Source organism: Trachinotus anak, unplaced genomic scaffold, assembly GCF_046630095.1.
Source record: "Trachinotus anak isolate AG129_WGS33_773 ecotype Australia unplaced genomic scaffold, CSIRO_AGI_Tana_v1 ptg000010l, whole genome shotgun sequence".
NCBI classification, from domain to species: Eukaryota; Metazoa; Chordata; class Actinopteri; order Carangiformes; family Carangidae; genus Trachinotus; species Trachinotus anak.
In genome coordinates this window covers 20,751,957-20,767,677 of record NW_027273861.1, presented here as the reverse complement: position 1 = coordinate 20,767,677, position 15,721 = coordinate 20,751,957, and the positions used below count along the sequence as shown (strand labels likewise).

The 15,721-nt window shown below is 39.1% G+C and overlaps 1 protein-coding gene and 1 pseudogene across 5 annotated transcripts in view; one reads left to right on the top strand and one right to left on the bottom strand.

Moving 5' to 3' along the window:
* rabgap1l (RAB GTPase activating protein 1-like) overlaps positions 1-7,521 on the top strand; it is a 114,761-nt gene extending 107,240 nt beyond the window's left edge. For all 5 annotated transcript variants that reach the window (XM_071486085.1, XM_071486082.1, XM_071486084.1 and 2 more), the window contains 6 exons: positions 582-692; positions 1,329-1,433; positions 2,281-2,364; positions 2,541-2,612; positions 3,732-3,932; positions 4,177-7,521. In XM_071486085.1, coding sequence (XP_071342186.1) covers positions 582-692; positions 1,329-1,433; positions 2,281-2,364; positions 2,541-2,612; positions 3,732-3,932; positions 4,177-4,332 — 729 coding nt within the window. In that variant the 3' untranslated portion in view covers positions 4,333-7,521. The remainder of the gene's footprint in view (positions 1-581; positions 693-1,328; positions 1,434-2,280; positions 2,365-2,540; positions 2,613-3,731; positions 3,933-4,176) is intronic.
* A 456-nt stretch (positions 7,522-7,977) lies between these two features.
* On the bottom strand, positions 7,978-15,721 carry LOC139625980 (interferon-induced protein 44-like; annotated as a pseudogene).

Sequence of the window (15,721 nt, the reverse complement as noted above, 5' to 3'; positions counted from 1 at the left end):
CTAAAGGTCCACAATGGGGACCTTAAAATGATGTGTGTGTGTGTGTGTGTGTCTGTGTGTGTGTGTGGGCAGTGGGCAGTTGTAATAGGTTTTAAAGGCGGCATCAATAAATAGAGATTGAAATAGATCTGTGGGACTGCTGCCTTTTTTTCATCTGTAGAATCAGGAAATATTGTTTGGTGGTCAACTGTTTTATAAGTAAGAGTTTTATGTTAATGTTAATGTTTCCATTACAGCATTTTTTAAATCATTATTTTTGGGCATTTTATGCCTCTGTTACGCAGCACCAGTAGAGCGATGACAGGAAATGGGAGAGAATGAGATGAATGAAGGGACTTGGCTGGACTTGAGGAAAAGGACAGTTCACAGTTGGCAGATGAATCCCTAAGCCAGAGGGCCCTACGTCAGCTAAATGATACAAAAAAGATTTATATATTTTAAAAAAAACAAAACACTTCTCTGAAAAGATTCCTGGTGTTTCTGTGCTATCAACTGCACGCTGGTGCTCTCACATACAATATGTGCATATTTCAATTGACACTGCAGACAATAATAGGTTCTGCTACTGTGTGTGTGTGCAGAGGGAGAACCGTCGTCTTCAGGAGGCCAGTATGCGACTAGAACAGGAGAATGATGACTTGGCCCATGAACTGGTCACCAGTAAGATCGCCCTTCGGAACGACCTTGACCAGGTAACACAGCATCTCAAGAGGATGTTTTTTTCAAACCAGTCTGGCAACCTTGTCTCAAAGTGAAGAGAGTGTAATCATTTGTTGGATTAATGTGTTTGTTTAGTAAGGTTGTGTTTACATGTAGTGTTTGTTCTCAACTGCTAACATTGGCTGTTTTATACATAGAGCACATTGGGAAGCTTAATATGCTCCAAATGCATGTGCTCTTTGAAATGCACTGTAACTAGCAACATTTCAGAAGTTGGGATAATTAGGAACCCCTCACTCTGACAGCAACAAAACAGACAAATGTAGCTGTAAGCAGAAACACATTTCCAAGCATTTTCTGATATTAACCACTCCTTCCTCAGCAGCTATTGTGGAGGTGCTCATAAGCATTTGCATCCACTGCACCACAGGAGAACTGCAGCTCTGCTGGGCAGTTCTCAGTGTAAAGCTCTGAGCTTGTATCAGTGAGGAAATAGTAAAGATTATAATGATGTTATGTTCCAGTGCCTCAAGTCAACAGTAAACCCCAAATCTGTGATTTGTTTACCTCTTGTTGCCTGAACTTGTTCTGCATTTGAATGTGCCTGTGTCATGTGAAATGGTATTGAGCCACATGCTTTCTGTGATTGTGTGTGTACGTGCATTCAGGCAGAAGACAAAGCCGATGTTTTGAACAAAGAGCTGCTGAGCACCAAGCAACGTCTAGTGGAGACAGAGGAGGAAAAGAGACGACAGGAGGAGGAGACGGCTCAGGTAACATCTGCCTCCTGTTTACCCTCCTCTCGTTAAGCTCGTTAACAAGCTACAGGCCTCATGGGTGGATTGGTTTAATGATGTTTGCAGTCAAAGCTTTGGTATGGTACTCTTCTTCAATTAATACATGTAACTAAATCTTCATGAGGTAACACAGTAATTGTTTCATCTTAATGGCTTCACTCTTTGATTATGTTCACTTAAAATTCTATTGAAATGCAAAATTAGTAATTAATGACTTCAAAAGCGCTGTCTAGAAAATAGCCCAAAAGCGCTCAAAAGCGCTGTCTCGAAAATAGCCCAAATATTACTATTCTAAATGATACTGAGCAATGTGTTTAGTATTGATCAACAGTTCAATTTTTTTTAACCGTTTTGGAGCAGGAGAAATTTTACTCTTTGCATCTTTAAAACTTACATTTCACTATAACACAACCTGACTTTTACATAATCTCTTTTCTAACTTGTACTTATGAGTTTATGATTTCTCATCTTATTGTCCACCTGGTTGTGTTTCTGAATAGATATTTAAATGCATTAAAATATACACTCTGATCATTGTGTGTATATATAAACACAGGTTGTGGTGCATTGTTATATGAATACATATCTGGATATATATTCAGATGCCTGAAACTGTGTACTTAAAGAAAGAATGATGCAGTATAATAAAATGAAATGTCTGCAAAGTAGATGTGTAAATGTGCTAAATTCTTACCACTTACTTTTTATCACCCTGACATTTGAATATGTATAAATACTATGTTATACTGTTATGTTCTGTCAGCTCATCCTCCTCATTAATTAGCTATCTTGTGTTTTTGTCATGTTGTTGTCGCTCTTCCAGCTGAAGGAGGTGTTCAGGAGGGAGCTGGAGAAAGCAGAGTTGGAGATCAAGAAAACCACAGCGATCATAGCTGAATACAAACAGGTTTGACAGTTGTGCAGAATGTGTGGATTTATGCGAGTGTGTAAAGAGTAAAGATCACACTGCTAAGTTGATTTTTCTTGGAGAAATGCAGGTTAAAAAAATCTTCAGTGCATCTCTCATCTTGTAGTTCAATCGTGTCTTCTTTTGTACAGCATGACGCTCTCTCTGTGTTTCAGATCTGCTCCCAGCTGAGCACCAGGCTAGAGAAACAGCAGGCAGCAACAAAAGAAGAGCTGGACATCGTCAGGGTGAGCTTGCAGTGTTAATGCACAGCTACTGTAGAGGGCAGCAGATGCAAGTCTGGAGACTTTGAAACTCCTAACAAAAAGCTGCAATGTGTTGCATCACAGAATGAACAGTTTTTAGGCTCTGCTCTGACTCTGAGTTCATGCTAGGCAGTCAGACAAGCCCATATTGACTCATCATCCCCCCCATAAACAACTTGATTGCACAAATAATCCTTAGGCATTTTAAGACATGTGCTCTATCATTGCTGTATGGGTGTGGTGGAGCAGGATCTTAGGCCTGGATAAAGATGAGGACATTCTGATTTTCCTCTTAATATGATGTGTTGCGACAGCACATCACACTGAAACAGGATGTTGCGAGGAACATAACAGGAAGGGACCATTCAGGAGATGTATATATGTTAGTGCAACACTTCCCTTACTTTCACTGATGGCTGGTTTACCACATGACCCTGCTAATGGTAACATGACATGAGCACTTATTTTAGATTTACAGTCATAATATTGCTATGCTAATTATAAACCAGAATAGAGATAGAGAAGAAGAAGACAAGAAAAGAAACCTGATTGACTGCTGTAACATGGTAGCTGTGGCTGAAGTCTCAGTGCTCAACAAAGACCTCTGGATTGCCAATGGCAGGTGGAGCTGTGCGTTTAGTATAACAAAATGGGTGTCCAGAACCAGTCCCCTGCTTCAGCACAGCTTTTATATGTAACACACAGATGTGTTTGCTAGAACATGTAAATGTGCATGCACAAGAACACACTGGTGACAGCGAGGGCCAGAGGCATTATGTTTTCAGGTTGTCCCTCCCCCCATCCGTCCCATTCTTATGAACGTGATATTGCAGTAATGCCTTACAGTAATTTCTTCAGATTTGGCCCAAACATTCGATTGGACTCAAGGACAAACTGATTAGTTTATGGTGGTCAAAAGGTCAAAGTCACTGTGACCTCACAAAACATTTTTTTGGCTTCTTGGATGTGATATCACAAGACCTGAGTCCTAAGTTCTTTAGATTTTGCTCAAACATTCACAAACATTCACCGTTCTAGTTACAGTACTCACATGTCTGTACCGTTTAAAGTATGTTTATGTATGTTTGTGTGCCTGTACAGAGTAAAGTAATGGGCTGTGAGCACTGTAGGGACCTGTTCAACACCCTGGGGACCCTTCAGGCATCGTCCCCTGGCAAGGACAAGGCATGCACCGAGCCACTGGATGAGGAGAAGGACGGGCTGAAGGAGCAGCTGAGGCAGCTGGAGCTGGAGCTGGCCCAGACTAAACTGCAGCTGGTGGAGGCCAAGTGCCGCATCCAGGTCAGCAGCATGATCTCAATATCATCAGTAACATTAATAACAGCTTCTGTGAAGTTGAAGGGCAATATAAGGAAATTGATATATCAACTAAAGCTGTCAGAAACATCTACGGCAGTGAGAACACATACTGATTGTTTGATTAAGTAACTTAGAGAGAATGTGACCTGGCCACATTTGATCCAAAGTGCTTTCCTCCTCTGTGCTCCTCCTGCTGACTCCTCCTGCTCCTCTTGTCGCTCTGCAGGAGCTCGAGCACCAGAGGGGAGTCCTGATGAACGAGATCCAGGCAGCCAAGAACTCCTGGTTCAGCAAGACTCTGGGCTCCCTGAAGAGCTCCGCCTCCTCGTCTTCCAGCTCCACATCCCAGACTCCGTCCTCTCCAAAGGAAGGCCCCGCCTAGATGACCAACCCCACCTGCCCCACCCCTCTTTCCCCTGCAGGATGCACACTAGAGCTAAGGAACAAGCAGCAGAGAAATGCAGTATTCCTTTTCCAACCGGTGGTTAAGTGGAGCTCACCTGTCTCTTTGACTGCAAATAGCTGAAAAGATGAGGGAAGAAACAGGCAGGGGACTGGACCAGCCACCTGTCCTTCTCTTTATGTTTACGTTTGAGTGAACTAGAAGGTGTCTGCTGACCTTCTCTGCTTCACACGTGATGATCCAGGTGAGCATGAGTCATCAGTGAGGCTTGACGTTGAGTTTAAGAGTCAGGAGCTGTCGCTGACGCCGTTTTGTTGAATCGCTTCTCTGAGCTCATTATAAGATAAAGCTGAATTCACCTAAAAAATGGTGTCCCTTGTAAATCAATGATTTAGCTCCACCCTGTGGACATACATTGCTTGCAGCATTAAAGTGATTTTCATCTGAGCGATTATTATTTGTATTAGTTTTTAGAGAATGAGAATTAAACATTAAATCTCACAAATTGAACAAATTGAACAATATTCATATATATATATATATATATATATATATATATATATATATATATATATATATATATATATATATATATATATATATATATGAACTTTGCTGCTTAAAAATCTACATGAACCATCTTCAGCGCATCAAAGCCACAGCACTCTGAAAAAGGAATACTGCATCCAGTCTTGAACAAGAACAAAACAAAAGTTGTATTTCTTTACAGTAATATAACGTAAACAATGTTGTCATATAAATATGTATAACTAATTATTGATTTTTTAAAAATAATCTTGTACAGTTCTTTAAGAGAAGAAAAAGAAAAACATAAAGAAAAGTTCTTTGTTAAATTTTTTTTCTACTGTTTGGAATTTGAATGTCATCTCTCTAGATGTTGACGTAAGCACAGTGTGTGATCGATGTGGTCGAGTCCAAGTGCTGACAAGACAAAGTGACAAAGCGCAGTGATTTTTATTTGCAATTTGATTTAAATTTTTCAGCTCATGCCTGTAAGTCTTTAAACAGATTTTTTTTTTTTTTTTTTTTGCGCACGTATCACTGTATGCAGATGTCTAACATACAACCATCATTTTTGATACGTCTGGGTAGCTGAAATGACAACAACAAAAAGGTGCTCTTCGCCTTCTGCATCTGTTTCGTCCTTTTTTATACTTTTGATGATGCAGTTTGAATTAGTAAAGTGGTACACCATACATCTTCAGCGATGTGGTGGTGATAATGTGAAGTCTCCAGAATAGTTTAAAAATATATACAAATGCATATTGACCTTGTTTGTATGTTTTAAAGTTTTATGGGGTTTTTTTTAATCTTTTAACTTGTAGAATGACAAATGGCTTCCACGGAGCCAGATAACACTCACAGTAAACATGGAAATCTGTCTGCATTATTTAATGCTATGCACAGACAGTAGTGACTGTAGATAACAGAGTCAGCACACTGAATTAGGCATTTTTACCTTTGTAATACAGTGTATGCTCTGCAGTATCTGTTATATAGCACAGTTCATCTCTAAATAAATGACTAGCATAACATTAATAAGGAAGATTAGGCTGCAATATTCCCCCATCATTGACAAACAGTCCTAAACTGGTTGACTGGATGTGCCAACATAATTTTTTCCCTTTGTTGTGTTAAAAGAATTTCCTTTTTTTTTTTATTGTTGTCAGTTTGGTCTTTAAATGATGAGACCATAACTCTGGATGCCAAAATCTTCCCTGTGTCCGTGGCAGACTGTTGGCAGTGCTGCTCAGTGCTGTCACTGCGGTGTAAACTAGAAAATGAATGATGGCAGCCAACTGGCAGCTTGTCCAAAGCGAGAAAATGAGAATTGTTGGAGCTTAAAAGCTTAACAGCAAGAAATGTAATAGTTTTCTGAAGGAAGCAAGTATTATTCACATGCTTGGCATATCTACATCTCACTTTAGTTTGATGGGACTACTTTATCTGCAGCAAGGGAAAGTTTAAGTAAAAAAACAGCTGATGTTGCCCTTAATTTCAAAATAGCTAAAAAGATAAACCTGAATAGTTGCTAATATGTAAGGACACAAGGATGATTTTGTTGTCTGTTGTAAGTTGACAAACAGCAATTAGCCAAAAAGTCTGTGTTTTGCTGTAATATGAATGCATGTTAGCGCTGTTTAAGCCGTGCCAATAGTCCTGCTTTATTCTCCACGCTTCTTGTCACTGAAATCAGCCTTTGGACTCTGACTAAGCTCATGTGCACTTGTTTGTGTGGGAGAGCGTGCGTGTGTGTGTGTGTGTGTGTTTGGATGTGTGTATGTACATATGTGTTCTCCACTGTAACTCAAGTGGTTGACGTTGAAATGGTTTCGTCTTCACGTGGCTGCCTTTTTTGTTAATGACTGAAGCCGCTGGCTGATGAGAGGAAAGCCATCTGACTGTTTGAAATGTCAGAGAGCGTCAGCTGTGCCATAAGATTCTCCCTACTGCTCCGTCCCCAGTGGTCTTTCTCTGTGCTCCCAATTATCTGAATCAGCTCCACCATCAACCGACTCATCCGGTCCTACAGAAAAATATGCTGCATATCATCTTTTAGCTGTTTCACACATTTCCCCCAGGAGCTTCCCAGTATGACCACCGTCCTCTCGCTGGTGGCCACTGAGCAGCTGGACGAAATGCACCAATATTATGGAAAGGGAGAAAAAAGGAAGCTGACTGGCTTTGTATCATTGAATTCCAGGTGTGTTTTGCATTTCCAGGACATTCCCTCATTCCCTTTGACAGTTACAGTGTCGTACAACCAGTGTCATGTAAACTTTGGCTGGAAGGAGCTCCCCGTCTTTTATGTGCACTAACACAACATTGATATTTTAAACACTATTTCAAGACGTGTGTTTGTTTGTTTAAAAGTTATCCTAAGCACAGAGCGTAATTATTTTTTAACTGAAGATTATTGTCAATGAGAGGACAGCTGCCAATTTATAATTCACTCTAATTCACAGTTCGTTTCAGTGATGGCCAGGCAGTGTGTCGGCATTAGAGGTGTGATATGTGTATAGTTTGCTGTAATACCACAGTCCTGTTACATAGGGAGGGACTGCTTCTCAGCTGGCAAGACTCCAACACTGTTTGCTGTAAAGTAACTGTCTGACCTGCATTAATAAATTTCAGTTTTTCTGTTCATTCATGCACTTTGAGATTTTATTGAACAGCAGAATACGGAAAGGAATTAATCATTTTAGGAATAATGAGAAGTTTGAAAAGAAATCCAGATTAAAACAAAATGTACATAACATGCCTCATAACAATAAATGTTTTTTCTCAGTTTCAACTGAATCAGATTCAGTTTATACACAATCAACTGTACAAAGTTTCTATAATAATGGAGGAATGTGGAAAGCGAAAACTAGAAAGAAAGAAAAAAATAAAGAGAAGTAGTTAAAGGTACGTGGCAGTCTCAGTTAGTGATTTAATTTTGATCCGATTTAAGGCAAACTTCAGCTCTTCCTATCTACCAGTTAACACGAAGAAAATGCTGAATAAGAAAGAAAGTAGCACTTGAGTACTGGATGTGCATGGCAGTTCCTACATGCACTGGAGGGACTACATTTCCCAGGATTCATATGAGTGCTTGGAGGTAGAAACAAATGTTTTGTACTTGAAATCCTGAGTTCAAGATATCAGGAATTTTTGATAGCCACATCATCTTCTACTTGGCAAACATGACCACAGAAATGTCAACAAATCAGTGGCAACAAGGCCCTAAACTTATCATGACTGGTAGTTACATGTAAATAAAGTCCAATATTATCACCAGTGCAATTTCTTCAGTTAATTAAGTAAGAGCTGCATGCTGTTTGTATCTGGATTTAGTTGTTGAGTAACCATTACAAATATGGAACATGCTAACAGCAGCTAATGTAGACATTTATCGGTTTGGTGTGATTACAAGCTGAGGAATAAGGTAGCCATCTTGGAACAATCCATGTATACTTTCAGTTGAATGAGATAATTTTTTCCCCTTCTTTAAATTGACATGACATGAATGCAGCAAAGGTTTCCGTACAACAGTACAACAGTATACTACAGTGAAGCTGAACTAAACCTGCTCACCTGTTGGACAGTGAGTCATTTTGAGATACATTTCAGTACAAGATACAGTGTGTACGGTACACCTGCTGGTAATTCTTACTATTCTTTAGTTTCAGTTTTGGTCGATTGGTCACTGATCTCATCGAAGTAATTATCAGCAAAGCGAAGCATTTGGATGACGGCGCTGAGCAGCAGGATGTCGCAGTTGATGTCCAGCTCCAACTCTTCACTGTAGTTCTTCACAGGAACAACACAGGACAATGGCACACCGAGCCGAGTGCTGACCTCCTGCATCTGCATCACAAAACACACAGCACAAAAGATTGAGATGATGGTGCTTTACACTGCTTTTGACAACACAAAAAAAGTGCCGCACTGAATTGCATTAACTAAAGTAAAATAACAACATAATTTTTTCCTTTGGTCTTTACCGCAGCAGTAATGTCGATTGTGTTAATGTATATATTTATGTAGGTTACAACAACAACCCATGACAGTTCAACTGGAAGTTTGTAACAGTCATTACTGTGTATGTTGTGCACAGAAGAACACAGAAGGGGAAAACATAGTTGTAGCGGGTGAATTATAAAAAATAAACAAAAAATACAAAAAGAGAACTCAATAAGATAAACAGACAAAATGAAATGATGAACAGATTCATGTTACCTCGTAGCTGATGTCCTTCCATCAAGGCCAAAACTTAGGATCCTAAACTTATTTAAATTAGAGTAAAATCCTACAGATGAATTTAAAGTTGATCTCACCATTTTCTTGATGTAGCCGCTCCTATAAATGTTCCTGATATTCTGTGCAACAAAGGGACAGGTTTCATCTACTTTAGTCATCAGGACCAGCTGGGGAATCCCTGTAGACCAACATGAACAACAAAAATAAAAACATAGCAGTTTCAGATATATGTACTATTAACTGTTTCTGTTTCTAAAATCCAATGTGTCAGCTGTAGTTTGCAGTATATCTACTGTACTTTTTCGATTTTTTTATACGAATGCAGAGATCATTGGAAAACAGAGTGATATGTGTGATCAGCCAGTTGTCATACAGTATGTTATAAGCATTCGTTCGATCTGCAGTACTGTGTTAGCAGTCCTTATATGTTTTAATGGTGTATAAAATCAAACAACATAAGTATCGTGTAAATAGTACAACAAGCACTGCATACGTTCTTGTAACATTAAATTTAGGAGGAAATGTATGCTCTCGGAGTGAACTTTCTTCTTTGTTTTTAACTAAATGAGTTATGCACGTGAATAAGATGCAGCAACACCACTAAAGTGATGAATGGGACTCATTTTTACTGACCCATTATGTTGACCTTTCTCCGGATAGCATCCAGCTTTTCCTCCAGCTTTGTCGGCATGATGGAGATCTTACAGGCATCAATGACTTAAGCAACACAGTGGATCTTATCCTTGAGTCCTGGAGACTTACGATAGCCGTGGGCCTCAGAATGCAGAGGAGCAGAGGGGTTGAACTGTGTCACACAGTTAAAGGGAAAGACAGGGACAGTTTGAGTAAAGAGCCAAAATCAATGACTCATACAGTCATTGTCCTGCTTGGTGTAACAAAACAACATGTAACAAAAAGCTGTACCTGATAACGGTCTGGTAGATGACCTTTAAGGATGCTGCTGATGTCATCTATATCAAGCCCCGCCCCTGTGCTTTCCTCCAATCCCATAGTATCGCACAAGATGATTGGCAGAGGTTTTCCCTCGCGCCCAGCTTTCAAGGAGTAGCTGCGACACAGATCTGACTGTGGGTTTGTAGAACTTAATAATGTCCATCATCTCTTTCCTCTTCCTGTTGAAACAAGTTTTAGAAAAGAGCTTGACTAATGTGTATATATATGTCCTTTAGAAGAACTGCAACTTTAAATATATGGTTGTATAAACGCCAATCTAACTTAAGATAACTACAATGAACTTTGAGTGGGTGGATCTACATAGCATGCTTGTTCAGCTAGTTCTGCTGCTTCTAATCTGGGTGTGTCTGACATCACACTGACTGGTTTCCTTATAATGCAAAATGGTATAATATAGTTTGCACAGCCAAGCACATCACATCATAGTGTGTGTGTGTCTAATCTGTTACCATATAGGACATTACATTATTATAATTTCCTCAAGTCATTTTATATTTTGCAAGACTGTACAGTGTACTGAGACTTATTTAATAATAGTTAGGTAAGAGCATTATATGATGCAAAACAGTGACCAATCCAACTTACTCAGATTCCCAGATCACTGGCCTCCATGGTGTCTCAAATTCTGGGCTCTCTGTTGAAGAGCAAAAACAGATTTTACAACCAATATTTACCAGTTTTAATAAAATATTGTCAAACTGGTCTATTGTAATTTTTATTACACAGTAATCATTTTTAAACAGTCATTTTTTAGCAGTTGTCTTTTGAAGTTATTAAACATGCATTAAAGTGATAACTCAATCTAAAACTAAACACCCCTCATACAAGACCATGTTGGACTTTTGTTTGATTTTCAGAATGGACTCATTCAGCAGCTGTAGTTAGCTAAAACCACCTTCTTGTTGATTTCAGACACTTGATTTGAACTTCTTGTTATTATTTGTCAGTCAGTGGTAAAAGGTAGAGCCATTAAGTGCTTGCTCTCAGTGGGAATTGTTGGGTCTCTTCCTCTCCTATACTTTAAAGAGAAGGTCTTGACCTCCTCCAATTGGAAAGTGCCTTGAGATAACGTTTGTTGTGATTTGGCGCTATATAAATAAAACTCAATTTGATTTGATTTGATTTTATCTGTTTCAGTATAACTAGAGCTAGGCTGGTCAGACCCGCTGACCTGTGCCCCTACACAAATCTATACATCCAGGTCAACTTTTACATGGATGTCAGGTTATTTGTGACCAAATTGATGGTGTTAATTGTGTTTATCCAGGCAGAACTACAAAATCCATCTAAATAACTATATTCTGTATACTGTATATTACAGGTCACTTCACAAGAGGAGCTTCAGTTGTGATGGTATAAGAAGCCAGGTTAATAGGTTTAGTACTCAGGACTGTGGACAGTGACAGTAACAATCCTAATGAGACTTGCATTGTGCTTGATGAAAGATACAATCTGTTTGAAAGATGTTAAGCATCTACTATGGTTGTTTAGCGAGAACTTACCCTCCACTTGATAGACTTCACACTGTCAGGTTGAGGTCGTTGCCATGCATTTCTGCAGCATTGAAGTTGTAATAACCTTGTGGATTGCTATACACTACTGCTTGGCTTCCACTGACAAGAACCAATGCTTCTCCAAAATATGGACCAGAGTTAGCAATCATTCTCACTGCATTAGCAGGGCCAGTGACTGGATATTTGAGGAGCTTCTCTCCACTGAAGGTGAATAGAAAGGCCTGGTCATCATACACATACTGACCAGACTGACTGAAAGGTTGTTTGGTGTAGCCTCCAAACACATAACCTGAGGCATTAAAGCCCACAGACACTGTGGGACCGTTGTTGTCACATCATTGGTGGAAGGCTGCACCGGTGAAACCATGGATGCTGGCCTTGTACAGCAGCTGTAGCTTGACTCTTCCCAGCTTTGAGCAGATTGTTCTCAGCTGGCTCCTGGTTATTATTTGAACTTTTTTTTCTCATTGAGAAATTACTGGCAGGTCTAGCCACTTCTGCATTTGTCATGACAAAGTATGAATATTTAGGAGTTGCATTGTGCTTGATGAAAGATACAATCTGTTTGAAAGATGTTTAGCATCTACTATGGTTGTTTAGTGAGAACTTACCTTCCACTTGATGGACTTCACACTCAGTGAGGTTGTTGCCATGCATTTCTGCAGCATTGACGTTGTAATAACGTAACCTTGTTCTCTGCTGGCTCCTGGTTAGCATTGAGTTCATAGTGGAAGGTTGCTCTGTTGATGTGCGTAGAGGATGCTCAATAAACCTTCGTTGTTTGATCACTGTCTTGTCTAAATAGAAAGAGAAACATAAATGTGTTAAAATGAGTAAATTTTATTCATTCATATGATAGTTAGGGTCCAATATTTCCCAAAACCGTGGAAATTATAGTTCTCTCTAACTTTTTCCTTCTTTTTTTTGCCATTTTATATAGAGACAGTGGAGACAGACAGGAAATGCAGCTGGCCACCCTCACATGAATGGACTGTACAAAAATCATTGGTGTAGGGTGTCAAAAAAGGGGAAGGCATGTGTATTTTTTGTTTTTGGCAGATCTAGCCACTTCTGGATTTGTCACAACAAAGTATGAATATGTAGAAGTTGCACTGTGCTTGATGAAAGATACAATCTGTTTGAAAGTAGAAAGATAGTTTTAGCGAGAACTTACCCTCCACTTGATAGACTTCACACTCTGTCAGGTTGAGGTCGTTGTTATGCATTTCTGCAGCATTGAAGTTGTAATAATTTCCTGGATTGCTATACACTACTGCTTGGCTTCCACTGACAAGAACCAATGCTTCTCCAAAATATGGACCAGAGTTAGCAATCATTCTCACTGCATAAACAGGGTGAGTGACTCGATATTTGAGGAGCTTCTCTCCACTGAAGGTGAAGAGAAAGGCCTGGTCATCACACACATACTGACCAGACTGACTGAAAGGTTGTTTGGTGTAGCCTCCAAACACATAACCTGAGGCATTAAAGCCCACAGACACTGTGGGACCATTGTTGTCACATCGTTGGTGGAAGGCTCCACCGGTGAAACCATGGATGCTGGCCTTGTACAGCAGCTGTAGCTTGACTCTTCCCAGCTTTGAGCAGATTGTTCTCTGCTGGCTCCTGGTTAGCATTGAGTTCATAGTGGACAGTTGGTCTGTTGATGTGCGTAGAGGATGCTCAATAAACCTTCGTTGTTTGCTCACTTTGGTACCTAAATAGAAAGAGAAACACAAATGTGTTAAAATGAGTAAACGTTATTCATTCACATAATAGTTAGGGTCCAATATTTCCTACAACCATGGAAATTTTAGTTCTTTCTTGATTCTTTTTTTGCCATTTTATATAGAGACAGTGGAGACAGACAGGAAATGCAGGGAGAGTGTAGGGGAACGACATGCTACAGATTGTCCAGCTGGCCAGGCGTCACACCTGGAACTCATTGCTCAGGGCTTTCTTTAATAGAGTCACACCCCCTAGTCCATATCTCATCTGTTCCTGACTCTGTCCCTGGGTTGACCACCCTGGCTTATGCCTCACCCATTCCAGTGTCAGGTGTCCCGGTCAACATCTCTCTGGTGCCTGCAGCAGTGAAGTTGTAATAACTTCCTGGATTGTTATACACTACTGCTTGGCTTCCACTGACAAGAACCAATGCTTCTCCAAAATATGGACAAAAGTAAGCAACCATTCTCACTGCATTAGCAGGGCCAGTGACTGGATATTTGAACTTTTTTTTCTCATTGAGAAATTACTGGCAGATCTAGCCACTTCTGGATTTGTCATGACAAAGTATGAGTATTTAGGAGTTGCATTGTGCTTGATGAAAGATACAATCTGTTTGAAAGATGTTTAGCATCTACTATGGTTGTTTAGTGAGAACTTACCTTCCACTTGATGGACTTCACACTCAGTGAGGTTGTTGCCATGCATTTCTGCAGCATTGGCGTTGTAATAACGTAACCTTGTTCTCTGCTGGCTCCTGGTTAGCATTGAGTTCATAGTGGAAGGTTGGTCTGTTGATGTGTGTAGAGGATGCTCAATAAACCTTCGTTGTTTGATCACTGTCTTGTCTAAATAGAAAGAGAAACACAAATGTGTTAAAATGAGTAAATTTTATTCATTCACATAATAGTTAGGGTCCAATATTTCCCAAAACCGTGGAAATTATGGTTCTCTCTAACTGACGTTCATCCTAGATGGTTGTTATTAAGTTCCTGAGTATCTGGAGCCTTTAAAATTCATTCAGTGTGGTGTCTAGATACAAAACAAAAGCAGCTGCATTAAAGCTATTATTTGTTTTATGTAGTGTCTTTAATTTCAGATCAGTTAAATAACAAATCACTTTTCTGATTCAAATCATTTTGTCAAATTATTTTTTGTGAACATCACAGTAAGTGAATGCCTTTCCGTTCACTATTCTGTTATGCCTATTATGTTTTTGGGTAGTCTCTCTCGTGAATGCGAGATCTCAATAACGTTCTGAGGGAATTTCATTACATTCAGCACATACATTCATTTGGACTCAGCAATGAACTTATTAGAATTTGGGGGTCAAAGGTCAAGGTCACAGTGATCTCATAATACAGGTTTTTGACCATAACCCATAAATTCATATACTAATTATGACACAATTTGACACAAATGTCTGATCGGACAAGATGATGAAGTGATAACATTTTACATCCAAGTGGTCAAAGGTCAACTTCACTGTGACATCGTAATGTTCTACAAAAACATTTCTAGCCATTTTTTAATGCTGGAAGGGGAGATTGTGACCATATTCCCTGCAACTTGACTGGCTGGTGAATGCATATAACCATGAGATGGTAATTCTATTTTAGTTCATTTCAAAGATTTGTTGACATTATGTATTTCACACAGTTTTTGCTCAGCTGACCACATCATTGTTCAAATGCACATCAGTTTGTAGTGTGTAAAAGATGCACTTGATATCTAATCTGTATATTACCAATCAAACGGAATTTAATACAGACTGCACTACCTTTGGTCATTTTCAATATTTATTAATTTATTTTTATTCAAATGCGGTGGTATATATGCATATGTACATATCAAACCCACATCGTCCACAGTGGCAGTATTAACTATCCAGCCTCAAATTTTCAGACCTTAATAGCAATAAATTCTATATATATTCTATATTCTAAAACACTGCATGATACCATTTTTCAATTCACATGCATTAAATCACCTCCATTTTCATGAATTAATTTTGTTACTTCCATTCCTCATTACAGTTTCATATTAAAGTTTTAAGTATTTAACTGCTTTAGTTTTACCTTCTCAGTTGAACAAGTTCTGGAAAAAGAAGCTGAATCACTTTCCAAGTGAAAGAAGATAAGCTGTGGGTGGTGGTTAATATAAAGTTTATGGTTGATGTCTGTTAATGACATACACTCAGTTTAAACCCGCTACAATAGTGTTGCCTTCAAAATAAAGTCAAAATCAAATCTGAAGAAGGGTTATTTGTAAGCATGGAAGGTTATTGCATTACTTCCTGACAATCTAATAAGTATGTACACACAATAGGTTTGCACACACAAGTGAAAAGTGAAAAGTATTTTCTTAATACAGCTTATGATCTTACT